The sequence below is a fragment of the Myotis lucifugus genome, unplaced genomic scaffold, assembly GCF_000147115.1.
Source record: "Myotis lucifugus unplaced genomic scaffold, Myoluc2.0 scaffold_5, whole genome shotgun sequence".
NCBI classification, from domain to species: domain Eukaryota; kingdom Metazoa; phylum Chordata; class Mammalia; order Chiroptera; family Vespertilionidae; genus Myotis; species Myotis lucifugus.
This window is the reverse complement of record NW_005871053.1, coordinates 19,044,918-19,058,762: the sequence shown is the minus strand read 5'-3', so window position 1 is coordinate 19,058,762 and position 13,845 is coordinate 19,044,918. Positions and strand designations below refer to the sequence as shown.

Genomic DNA, 13,845 nt, shown 5'->3' with positions numbered 1-13,845 from the left:
GACCCTGAGGGTCTGTCAAGCTGGAGACAAGCAATCCTGCCCGGAGTACAGAGCAGTCAAGTGGACTGCTGTGGGATATCAGTTCAGGATCTGCACGCGGTGTGACATGGTATGGAGTACAAGGAAACTGAGGATGCTGCTATAGAAACGGTTTTAGTGTTCAAAAAGTGGGGACCAGATGGGATGGGAAGAAGGACTGATAAAAAGTGAAAATGGAAGAATCCCTTTGTATGGCAGATCCAGTTTAGTGGGAATGATAGTGTGATGTTGGGATGAAAAGCTACAGGCGTGCGGTGTTCTTGGTCACGACACCACCAGGCAGGGCAATGGGAGGAAGTGGACAGGAAGGCCATAGGAGTTGAGGTCCAGACGCTAAGGGGGGTGGGTGGAGGTAACAAAAGCAGAAGCTGGGGTAGAAAGTGTCACAGTCCTCAGCCCTGTGACTGAAGGACAGGTTTGTTGAGGGTGGTGATAAGGTGGATTAGAGGATGGCTTATGCATCAAAAGAAGAGAGGCTTCTTAGGGCTTTACCAGTCAGACGGATCCTGAGTGCTGGGCCAAATTCCATTTCTATTTAAACAACCAATGTCTGCAGAGATGAACTTCTAAGTCCTATTTGTAGATCCAAAGAAATAAACTTTAAAGAGCTAAATGAGTGGGGTTTTTTTTGGTCCGTTGACATAAGTCATCATGTGTTGAAATTGTACATGTATTATATAAAAAAAGAACACTGATAACATTTTAGACAACATACCAGAAACTCCGGGTGGTGTCTTAATGAACTTCCCGTTAAAATGACCAATAACAGCTTCACACTTTTCTGTTGATTCCATCCTATATTTATATAAAAATAAAACATAAATACTTAGTTTTCATGTTGTTCTGGGCATGTGAATACATTCTTACAGGTTCAGTGAATACAAATAAAATGGAGTAAACATGTGAATAAGAAGTGGGTTTACCCTATCTTTATCTAACTGTGGCTTGTATACTTCTACAGTAAAATAATTGTTAATGAGTACATTCTGAATCACAAAAGAAAAAAACAAACTGTATCTAGATTGTTTAAGACCAAGCATACCAAATGTATAATTTTTATCTACTTGTTGGAAAACTGACATTCAATACACAATAGCTTTGTTAGTCATGATATTAAACTAAACACAAAAAATAGTTTAAAACACGAGTGTATTCACTGTTTGCTAGAATATTTTAAAGATGGCCTTTCCCTTGACAAGATCACAAAATGAAAGACTCAAAAGATTCTATAAGAACCAGTGTCAATCAGAGGATGTAGAACCTTATATGGTTTTTGTATTTGCTTTAAGTTTAAAATTAAATTTAAGTCAATTATGTACCTTCCCTTTAATCTTGGCTTTGGAGGCGTAATTACAGGATGGAGCCTAACTTTACAACTTATTCTTCATCATCTGCAGGGGCTAAAAACACTTGAGAAACATTTCAGGGGAATTAAATGATTTTGACTTAGGGTTCTTTAATGGAAGAAACACTGAATTATCTATTCAAAAGGCGCTACTCTCCCAGACTACCCAGAGTTACACCCAGGTTTTAATGGGTAATAATAGTTTTAAAAAGCAGAAGAACTTAATTGGATTCCATCTTTGGGTACAGAAATAAACTACTTGATCTGCTTTCAGAAGAACACCCACAGAGGTGACAAGTTTTAGATGGCACCGAGCTTTTCATTGCTTCACGTGGATCCTTTTAGCCAATCAAGTGCACACTGGAGAAGCTAGCCTTAGTGACTTTTGGCTTCAGAACATCTTATTTTTATTATAAAATTATCTGGCCTAACAGAAAAGGCAATGGATTAAAAGCCAGAAGACCTTGCTTCATTACTTGGCAGCCCAGTGACAATGAAAAAGTCCCTTCTTGGCATCAATTTTCTTATCTGTAAAATTGTAAACAATGCTTGCTTTGTTATCTCACAGGTCTGTAGGAGAACATGTGATTGACCTCAAATCAGATAATGTATTTAAAAGTAAAATGTCAGCAATTTTTCCTCCAGAATCCAAAGTAGTACTTTAAGACATATAGACATTATCTGTTAACTACACAGTATTAAGTTCTAAATAATGCACCATGTAAAATAAGTTTTTGTACATGGGCTTTCAGATTAGAACTACATAACAAATCAAACCTCCTTCTAATTAAGATTTTTCCTTTGGAAACCAAATTAACTACTACACGGAAGTATCCGTCCTAGGGAGGAAGGGACAAAAGTTAAGATGAAAGGAGTGACCGCACTTTAGATCTATCTGTAACATTTTACTTCTTCAGAAAATAATCCGAAGCAAAATTGTAAGATGTTACCATAGGTGTAACAATTGGTGCTTACACAGATGTCATATCATTGATTTACTTTTTTGAAAGTTTGAAATATTTTATTTAAAAATCTAATAATGTCACTGATTTTATTGATGATGAGTCAAATTTCTATGGAATGAGAAAAATCATACCGATTTCTGTACAAAATTTAGGAGTCGGAGATTGCTATTTTGAAGAAGTTATAGACATCCTGATCTAATTAATAAAAATATTAAGGACATACACTTTCAGAACTATTGCTGTTATAATATTTCCTTGCCCTGAGTCACTAAATATTAGTGTCCTCAGGTTCAAAAATATGAATAAACTTCCAAAAGATTTGGAAAAATGCAAACCAATATTTACACACAATTTAAGTTCGTGGTGCAACTAGTTCCCATAATCCTGGCTTAAATTCTCTTCTTGCTCAATATTTATTTCCCAGGAAACTTAGCAGAGCTATGGTTGTTAGCATAATAAAAATAGGAAATCGTGTTTACCTAGCAAAGCCAACGCCACGACTTGTACCACTGGAATCACGTAGTATCCTTGTAGAAATAACTTGTCCAAATGGTTTCAGCATGTTTTCGAGTTCCTGCTCATCCATGGACAGTGGCAAATTAGAAATATATAGGTTGGTAGGATCTTGTTCTTGTTGCTAAAACGGAACAGAGAATTGTCCATTACTTCCCAATAGAAGGTGAGATATGTTAACACACCTACTTTTATTGAGCCACTCTCTTTGCTCGGGTAAGATCATGGGAACTACAGAATACCCAAGTCACCGTGGACACTTGAGAATAGGATCTGAAGCCTGGACAACCTGTGCAGGTCAGACATGATCTGACGGAGCCTTTCTTAGCAGATCTGGAAGTGGAACTGCTGGCAGGGATGCGGAGCTGGAGAGGATCCCCTCGTGGAACCACAACTCTCAGCTGTTTGCGGTGTTCCCAAAAATAACCAGCCTCTGCTCTACTCCTATTTTTAGGAGTCCATTTCAGGCCACTATTGCACAGAAGGCGATTACTGCTAATCATTCAATCCGGAGGCACATGTGGGATTCTGGACCAAGTCATCCAAATCCCCTCCTCTGCTCCATGGCAGAGTCCTTACTACTTCTGAGCTGTGATCACCATCAGGAAAAGGAGAGCTCCGAAATGAATGACAACAACAAAAAGAAAACGCAAAGGCATACAAAATGATAAACTCTAGGCAGATCAGATTTTAGAATCTGGGTAAAATTAAACTCTAGAACAGATGGGGGGGGGGGGTTGCTAGGTCCTTGCTACTGAAAGAGGGACCCAGGGGTCCAATTACTTGTGTGCATAATAGAAATGCAGAATCCCAGGCCCCACCCCAAATCCACATAACCAAACACTGCATTTTAACAAGATTTCCAGGTGATTCATTTGCATGTGCAAGTTTAAGAAGCAATGATTAGGTCATTTCCTATTCATCTTTCCTTTGTTGAGGTAGAATCAGCTAAAACCAAAGATATCCATACTAATAAAAGGGTAATATGCAAATTAACCATCACTCTACAACAAAAGATGGAGGTGCCCATAGCCACAAAGATGGAGGCGCCAGCCAGAGTGGGCGGGACACCCTGGCTGGCCGCTGAGGGCCTGCCTCTGGGCGGCGGCCACGGAGCTGGCTGGAGTGGGCGGGACGCTTGGCTTCCTTCGGGTGGGCCGCCGACACACAGTGGGCAGCACGGGTGGAGAGCCGGTGGGCCACGGACAGCCTCTGGACAGGGGAGGCTGGCTGGCGGAGGGCGGCCTGTACTCCCCACATGGTGGCGGCAGCAGCCATGAGTGCACTAAGCAGAGCCTGTGGGCCAAGCTGAAGTAGCGCCTGTGGGCCAAGCTGAAGTAGCGCCTGCAGGCCATCAGCGCCGAGGAGTGGCTGCACAAGTCCCGCCTCCTGGCCCAGAAGGTGTGCGATTGTAGGGACAGCCACTGTGGTGGGCCAGATTGACGTCCTCCTGGACATGCCACGGGGGTTTGTGGATCTGCGCAGCCATAGGCTTCCGGTGCGCGCACCCTCTCCTCCCCCCTGGCGTGAGAATGTCCCCCAGCGCGCTGTCACCCACACATGCCTGCAAGAGTCCCGGACCATGGCATACCCGTGTCCAAGTTTCCCCCTCCCCTCACCCCTCTGCCACACTTCCATCAACTCTAGCATGCCTATGTCCCCCACAGGATGTGTGTGTGTCCCCTCCGGCATGCTCACATCCTTTGGAGAGTGTCTGGGTGTTCTGGGTGCTGGGGGTGGGCACCTGTGAGATGACAGTGAGAGGGCTGAGTGGTGATGCCCTGTTCCCGCAGAGGCCAGTGCAGTGAGGAGATCACCTCTGTGGGGCTAATGCAGATGCTGAGGCAGGAACAGGTGCAGACAGACACACCTGGTGGGCGTGGGCGGCCCTCGCTGAGGTGCCTTTGGTCAGCTTTCAAGATCGGGAACCCAGAGGAGGCGAGGAGTTCCGTCCTCTCAGTCAAACGGTGGGATATTCGGGGCGACTGCAGAGGAGGAATGTGCACTTTGGGTGCTGGCACCCATGAGCGAAGGCTGCCCTGACTGAGCCTCGCTCGCGTGGGTCCTAGCGCACTCCTGCCGGGCAGCGGGTGACAGGATGTGCTTTTCCGAGTTAATGAGAGAAAACATTGATTCTCCCACTGCCTGCGAAGGTGGAAAGTGCAGCAGGGAAACATGTGGGGAGTGAGCGAGGTTCCCTGTCTAGGGGTTCCAAATCTGCTGTTGGTTCCTTTCACTGTTGACTAGAGATATACAAGGTGTCCCCCCCCAAATGTATACACACTTTGAATACCTACTAATTCCAAGGGTTTAAGCATGGAAAGAAAGAAACAACAATGGAGCTGTCATCTGTTAAAAGTGTGGGCACAAACTGGCAGTCGGACATTCCCCGAGGGGTCCCGGATTGGAGAAGGTGCAGGCTGGACTGAGGGGCCCCCCTCCCCGCCCTGCATGAATTTCGTGCACTGGGCCTCTAGTATAGTAGAATTTTCTGAGACCCAGTAACTGCTATGTAAATGTACTAAGAATATGAGGTTCAAATCATCTGGGGAAAAACCCATGTCTATGGTAATATTTTCCTACCAATTCATAATTCACATCTGCAATTGTGAAATTAGGGTAGCCTTAATTTTAATTTTAAATCAGGCTTAATTTTAAACCAGATTTCCTTTGACCTTATTAACCAACTAGAGGTCCCTCAGCCTGGCCTGCAAGGATCTGGCCGAAACCTACTCTCCGACATCCCCCGAGGGGTCCCAGATTGCTAGAGGGCGGTTCTCAGGTGACGCACCCTGGAATCGGGCTCCCTCCTCTCTGGTTCCGGATGCGTCATCCAAGAACCGCCGCTGCCAAGTGACCGCAGCTCGGCAGCTCTTGCATTGAGCATCTGTCCCCTGGTGGTCAGTGAGTGTCATAGCTACTGGCTGGTTGGCCAGTCGGCTGGTCGCTTAGGCTTCTATATATATAGATTGTACCTTTACACACTGAACTATGCAAGCTTATGCTATTTCTTTAACACACTGCGGACCAGTAGTTTTATTGCTAGCTTTACCCAGTGGCCAGATAAGTTTCTACTGAACGAGTACAAAAAACGTTTTACATAAATGTTAAAGGCACGCCTTAAAATTAAATACCCACTTATTACATGTTCTTACAAGCTAATACCTTTTTAAAGAATTCTCCCCACCAACTTCACCCAATTAATCACAAAGCTCCTTGATTAGCCATTTCATGTGGGTTCTGACCTCCCAAATCCTCAAATTTTCCTTCAGTGCTAAAGACAGTGTTTGTTCCTATGGAAGTCTGGTCTTTAATTGGCCAACATAGAAGGGGTCCGTCCTTCCTGTCTGAAGGTGGGTATTTAGGGGCCTTGTAGCCTAATACTGCTAATTCACACTGACAGTGCATCTCACACAACCCAGACTCATCACACACTCCGACTCCAGTCCTCTCTCCCAGCAGTTAAGTCGAGGGGATAAAAACACAGGTAATGAATACCACGACACAGATGTGTACAAATGACAGCGGAAGACAGATGGGGACCTTGTCTTAGGAAGATTAGGGAAGACTTTTCAGAGGGCGTGACTCTGAGCTGAAATTTGAGAAACAGGCAGAAGTCACGAGGCTGAAACCCGATTGGGAAAGGCTACCTAAGGAGTGTGATTTTATTTCGTCAGGCATTGCTACTTAAACGTGTCCACTGAAGCAATGCTATCGACAGGGAGAGTGACTATGTATCCTGAGGAGTATGCAGACAAGGGCCAAAGTAGCTTTGCAAGAACTGCACATTTTCTTTGAAGCCTTGTGCTTTATCTAAAAAAAGGAGGGGGGCAGGGGGAGCCAATTTTGCAATCTACCCCTTAACTATTCAAGTTTGTTTTAATATAGAAACAATATTTCTGTTCTAATACTTTTAAGCAATACTCATACTCCAGGGAGATAAGCCATGTTTACCCTGTGATTTCATGTACTTCAGTGGGTGAGGGGGGAGTAGGAGGAAGGAGGGACTGCCGAGCACATACTGCAGTTAGAAAGCCACACCCTGAAAATGTGGAGCATTTGGAGGCACAGATTAATACGATTAAACCTATCTAATTAGAAAGATTTCTGAATCATGCTTAGTCAGATTTAGAATACAGCTGGGAACCCCATAATTAAAGAGCATTAAAACACGCCTTGGGCAAAGATATGGCATAAAAAAAATGTTACATAAGAAATCTATATAATAAATATTGTGGGCTTTCATTTTAAGTTATAATCACTAATATTTAAGAATTTCATAGATTTTGTCATATGTGAAGTTTGTTAAAAGGGCTGACAATGTAGGTACCATTTTCTACATCTGTTTTAGAGTTGCTTCTGTTATTAAAATATTTTTAAAAAAATATTTTTTAAGTCTTAATTCACCTTGAAAGTTTAACAATGAAGAAAGAAATAAGCACTAAAATCAGAATCCAGAAAGAAATTGAGTTCTTAACCCATTCTTTGATAAATAGTGGGATAGAATAAACACAAGTAAATATTTTCTATGATTTTAATGTATTTGTTTTCAATAGCAACAACTCAATTAGGTTTTTCACCTGGGATGACCCTTAGAACTAATGTCATTTAGTGACCACACTGTTGCAATAATTAAAAAACACACACAATATAAAATTCCAAGCTGGCAGCATTGGCCACAGAAATATCTAACCCTCAAAGTGTCCATGCATTCCAATTACCCTCCATTCACAGGAACAAAACATATAATATTTGTAGGAAGTGGGGGGTTGTTCTTGAATGAGGGTAATTTAGTTTCCTTAAAATCAGTGACAACCATAACTGTTTTATTACATCAATGCTAGGCCTGAAAAAACAATTCTTCTATAAATTATGGGTGGCCAAACATAAAATGGGGCCAACAGGCCTCTTTATGTCCATGAAAAGGGTTCAATGGCTTCTCTAACAAGTAGAAAACTGGATCCCACATTGGCCATGAGAGGGATAAATGGCTACTAATGTTCATTTGAGTAGAAAAGCAGGACTCGGACGTCCCGCGTGGTGTAAGGCACTCAGTCATCATCTGAAAGAAATTAACAAAAACCTCCCTGTGCGTGTGGAATGGTTCCTAAAATGCAAGAAGGGGACTTGGCAGGAAGACCAGACATCTGTTTTCTCTTGTACTGAATAGGTTCACCAACCAGCAGATTGCTTGCTGCTCACGGGCTTGTGAATGCAAACTGCCTGAAGCATGGTAGGCCTCAGTGAGGAAGGGGAATTCAACTCCTGCTCCTTTAACTGCCTATTTACTAGGGGGGGCGAGGGGGGGTGGGGGCGGGGAGGAATGCAAGGTTACCACCAGCCATATTACATATGATGATCTGCTGACTCCAAGCCCGCTTTAAGAGGCACTGCTGAAAGGCCTGTACAAGTCATTCTACTAACAGATATCACTAATGCTGATTTGAGTTTTATGTCCTTTTAGCTCATTATCTGAGTTTTTCTCTTCTTTTCATAGATTTCAAGTGTTTTATTTTTAAAATGCATGCATTTAAAATAAACGCCAAGTGTAACACAAACAGGATTGGCCTTGAGACTTTGGAAAAACCTTTCGATAAGTATCATCAGGTACTTGATGGACAGTGATCATTTTATTATTTTTAAATGTCCCATTCTTAATTCTGGATATTTGCCCATCCTAAAAAGAAAATTTTCCTCTCACTTAATTGGCTTTTTTGATTAAGAACATAACAATCATTCAATAGTTACCATATGCCAGGTACCAAATAAGGCACTGGAAATTAAAACATGTAAAAATAGTCATTGTTGTCTAATGTTTTCTTTTAAAAAAAGTATGTTCTCATTGATTTTTTTTTTTTAGAAAGAGAGAAAGAGGGAGAGATAGAAACACTGATCAGCTGCCTCCTGCACACCCCCTACGGGGGCTCGAGCCCTCGAACTGGGCATGTGCCCTTGCTGGGAACTGAACCTGTGACCTCTTGATGCAAGGGTTGACGCTCAACCACTGAGCAACACAGGCCGGGCTGTCTAATGCTCTTTATCAGTAGTTTTGCAATTCAGTTTTGAGTGTGTGTAGAGTCCTTTTTCCACCCAGGAAGCCAATGTGTCAAACAACATATTCTCTCTTACCCCCTGGATGACTCTAGTACAGTGATGGCGAACCTTTTGAGCTCGGCGTGTCAGCATTTGAAAAACCCTAACTTAACTCTGGTGCCGTGTCACATATAGAAATTTTTTGATATTTGCAACCATAGTAAAACAAAGATTTATATTTTTGATATTTATTTTATATATTTAAATGCCATTTAACAAAGAAAAATCAACCAAAAAAATGAGTTCGTGTGTCACTTCTGACACGCGTGTCATAGGTTCGCCATCACTGCTCTAGTAGAATGCCTCTTAATTTTTTCCTGAGTAGGTAACAAAACAAACCTTTAAAATACATGGGAGTGGGAATTTTCAACACCTTATAGCATCCTGATCAATTCCATAAAGGAAAGTGGACAGTGATGGGCCCCTTATTACCCAACCCTAAACTTCTTTTAAAAAGTGTCTCCAAAAAAGTGTGTAGCAGGTGTTCCTTTACCCAGGCAACATGAAGGGGCTAAGTTAACTCCAAATACTTAAATCCATGGTTCAACGGTATAGATCAATGGACTCTCTAGCATTTAAAATAGCTTTTGTAACTTTGATGATATAATACCAGAGAAATCTGATCCAGGAAACTCAGTCATCCTACAAAGACCTGAAGAAATTCATAAGGTGCAGAATGTTGGCACACAGCCAGCGGCTCTGAACCTGTGTATGGTTCTTTCCCTACAGATGACGGGGGAAAGGATCATTTTTCTAGCCTATTAACAGTACCAAGCCTCCTAAGGAGGTCTTTGAACAGTGCCCATTATCAACTCACAGGAAAGCTGGCATTCAAAGTACACGGTTGATGTCCATTACATCCAGTCCAGTTTTGACTAACTGCACTGTAAAGACTTCTTCAAAACAGAGTATATTTAATAAACTATGGTGCTTAACAGCACAGACACTGAAAAGATGCATAGGTAAGTGTAGTCTAAATAAGGCCTCTACATTTGTAGCTGGTTGTTAAATAGACCTCTTTCTGTGTTTCAGCAGAGGACACATCACAGTGGGTGTCGGGCACTCCCATATTCAGTGAGAAACCAGACCACCTAAAGAGAGTCTGCCTAGAGCTGGCTGAGAACTGGCTTGGGACTTTCGGCTGACCACCCACCTCCTGTCTGTCTCTGAGAGACTGGAGAGGCTGAGAATGAATACAGCTGTGGAGAAAAACACAGTAATGGCCTGAGTCTCACCCCGGGGGCTGCTTCCTATCACCACCATTCAAACAAGAGGGGCTTCAACAGACCATCAGGGGACTTGAACTATGTTCTGTGGGACATGGAGGGTCAATGTCCGACTTGAACTTGAGGGATCTAAGAGGCTGGTTGAAGGGCCCTAATAAATGTTGTTGGGAAGTAACTACTCTCCTATGGATAGCTGGCAAAAATGTCGTTCAGATGTGGGCATGCAAGGTAGCGTTGGCCCAGCGTTGTGTTAGAACCTCCCAAGAAGGCTGCCATGAAGGGTGAGGAGGTCCCAGGAGAAAGGGGCTGAAGACAGACCCTTACAGTATTGGAGCTGAGGCCAGCAGCCTGAGGACATGTATTCTCTAGCTTCAAGGGACCAGAGAGAGAAGATCAATTGGGGTGGTGATGGTGGTGAAAGATCTCAAAGAACTCCCGCAGTTTTGAGGGTGGGATGCTCTGGAGAGGTTCTCTGTCTGGCCAGAGAATTCAACACCAGATGACATCACTGTGAGGTCAGGAAGCCTTCTCATCTGCTACTACTGCTCCACACTGGATTAGGTATGGGACCCATCATCGCCCATGGCTCTCTAGCGAATTAATCAGGATACTGTAAGGTTTTTAAAAGTCACATTGCCATGTATTAAACCACAGCTAGTGAGCTAATGGAAGAGTGGGAAAAACACAGGTTTGGGAAATAGGAAAGAAACTGACCATATCCCATTCCACTATAGGCTTACTGCTTTGAGCAGACCTTAGCTGGGGGAAGGGAGAAGTGTTACCATTATACGATACCCCAAATTTTGTCAAATAAACAGGACTGGACAGTAAGTTACAGGCAGCATACATTTAACATCAGTAATGTGTTCTTGAAAATCAGACATTCAGCATCAAAGGTTAACTAGAAACCCGTGATTTCAAATAGGAAAAATAATTATAATGCATAATACATTAATTACAACCCCCAATTTCCTAAAATATAACTATTTACTTTTTTGTTTCCCTATTTCCTAAAATGTAACTAATTACATTTGTAAATCTCTCTCTCTGAGTGTGTATACACACACATAAAAAATGGTTATGTTGGGAGGTCAACCTTTAAAACATTGCTTCCTGAGCAGTCAATTGCTTTGTAAAATGTGTTTTCTTTTAGAAACAGCAACATCCAAGACACACATACCTTCAGCTGACTCAGCAGTTTCAAAACACCTACACATGATTTTGGCACTTTACAAACTGTGTTTGGAATGTAACTTGAGACTTTCTCCTTACAACATCTTATTTAAAATGTTGTATTGAGGTTGGTATAACTACATACAGAAACAGATGAAAATGTATTCCAAGTTCATTATGTTCCATGAAGTTTGTATATGAAAAAATCAAGAAGATTCCTACCAAAAAAATTAATCAGAAAGACCTGAAATGAATGAAACAACTGATGGGACGTTTTAAAATCATGAGAGTGGCCAGAAAAGTCCTGGAACCTGCCCTGGATTTTATCCATGAAAGGAGGAAACAGGAGCTTTATGGTGTGAATTAAAATGACAAAGTAGAGGAAAAATTAAACATTCTACATGATTATACAGTACAGGTACTGCATTTTCACAATTAAATGATCTAAAGCCTCATAATCCCCATCTTTCAACAATGTCACAGGAAACTGCTCTATGTTATAAACAAATAATCTGAAAAACATGATGCTTACTATTTACAGTTTCTGTCTAACTACCTACTCTGGAGTTCATGAAAACACACAATAAGTCCAACTCAATCCCAAGTTTTACAAACATTAAGTGTCAAGGAGTACTTTAGAAAGATGAGACCTTTCACTAATTCCAAAAATCTTTATGTTGCTTCCTTTAGTCAATGTAATGCTCTAGCCTGGTAGCTGTAGATATGTCCTTCAATATCTATGTTCTTCTCAGGTAACTCATCACTTTACCAGAGTCCCTGAACATCCATAAATCCTCTTTCCTTATGGAAATCTGACTGCTCCTTGAGGAATGGTCACAGGCTACTATTCAGCAGTAGCAGAGGACAGCACACAGCTCCTCTCCTCTGTACTTCAAGAAGCCAGATAATATAAAATTACTGACCTTTTGAAAAGAATGTACAAAATATCAAACTGCTGAGTTTCAGGCTTGAAAACATTTTCCAAAGCAAATCCAGGACCACAAATGGGGAGAAAATACATAATTATGTGAATGTCTTAATTAGTGCACTATCGGTGCCAGGTATGATATAATCTAAGCTTACATGCAGGCGAGAAAGATGAGGGCATAAATATCACTTCAACAATAATAGTCACATAGATAAAAGTAGATTTGTATCTCATAAATAACCAATGTCTAAAAATGACTGACTTCTGTACAGATTCAAAACAGCAACTACAGCTTACACTGCATAAAACTACTATTGAAGATGTGGCGTTATGGGACAAGTGTCCAGAAGTAACCGTGGCTGGTGGGGATGGAGGGGAGAAATGTGAATGGTCATAGGAAAAGCAATGTGTCAGCTTCAGATACAAAGTCAGGGACCAGAGAAGTGATCGCTGGCTCTCAACTCACCTTTGCCATTTGAGCTTGAACCCCACTAGCCTTCAGGGCGGACACAGCTTTCTGAGCAGCGGCTGGACTGTCAAAGTCAACAAAACCATAACCTGAAATGCAAAACATACTTCGTGTTTAAGCCATTATTGTATGATTATGTGAAGAGGGAAAGAATGACTCCATTTGGTTTCTGACGCAGGCAACAAAAAAAGAAAGCCATGACGACCTGACGGGTTTCAAGAGCCGCAAGGCAGCAGGCATCCTCCTCAGGTGGCCTTCCCTGGTGTCTACCACGGTCAGGTAAGTGTCCCTTCAAAGTAAAGAACCAGCTTTTCTCCTTTCCAGATCTTTTTTTCAGGTGTCCTATATTTACTGACAAAAATGACATCTAAGTTACCAACCAAAGTTAAAAGGAAAAAAAAAAACAACTTCAGAGAAATAGCATTTTTAATGATTTGGTAAGAAAGATGACGCCATCTACGGAGCTTACAAAGGACCGAAACAAAATTGTGTTTATTCTGTAGACTAAACTTTATTTTTCAAAGAAATTGAGTACAACCATTAAACACCCAAATATAAAATAATCTAATTTTTAGTACTTGGTTAAAAATGTCATTACTTGTTTACCTAAAATATAGCTCATCATGATCTCCCTTCAAAATACAGAAAAGGAGGTAAACATGGCTCTAGATACCCCAAATTAGCTGTTTTCCTGGTTCATGTCCTAAAGTCTAAGAACAAAATAAACAAATAATCAAATACTCTCCTAAGAAAGGCCCTGGTTCAAAGCTCATTTATCCAAAACTTTATAAACATTTTTAACAAGCTGGTCAGCTATGTTCCCTGGCCACAACAAATCAAAACCAGGAAATTAGAGAAAAAAGGGGTTGGGCTGAGGGTAGGACTACTATAAAGTAAACACACGGATGGTATTTACCAGTGAAATTTAGTAAAAAGCAATAAAAAAGAAAAATTATACAAAAACAGGATTTACGCTGCGTAAGGGCCATAGTTCCTGAATCAACCAATCCCGTGAGCATCACTGTATTAGAATAGGCAATCACTGATTTTTCACTGTGGGAACTCTTAAGTTATTGAGAAAAGGTTAAATTATA

At 41.6% G+C, this 13,845-nt stretch overlaps 1 protein-coding gene across 5 annotated transcripts in view; it reads right to left on the bottom strand.

Annotated features, from left to right (window-relative positions):
* RBMS1 (RNA binding motif single stranded interacting protein 1) overlaps positions 1–13,845 on the bottom strand; it is a 92,941-nt gene that overhangs the window by 26,645 nt on the left and 52,451 nt on the right. For all 5 annotated transcript variants that reach the window (XM_023745596.1, XM_023745606.1, XM_023745613.1 and 2 more), the window contains exons 3-5: positions 12,749–12,840; positions 2,829–2,986; positions 755–834 (exon numbers count right to left, since the gene is read on the bottom strand). In XM_023745596.1, the coding sequence (XP_023601364.1) occupies positions 755–834; positions 2,829–2,986; positions 12,749–12,840 (330 nt within the window). The remainder of the gene's footprint in view (positions 1–754; positions 835–2,828; positions 2,987–12,748; positions 12,841–13,845) is intronic.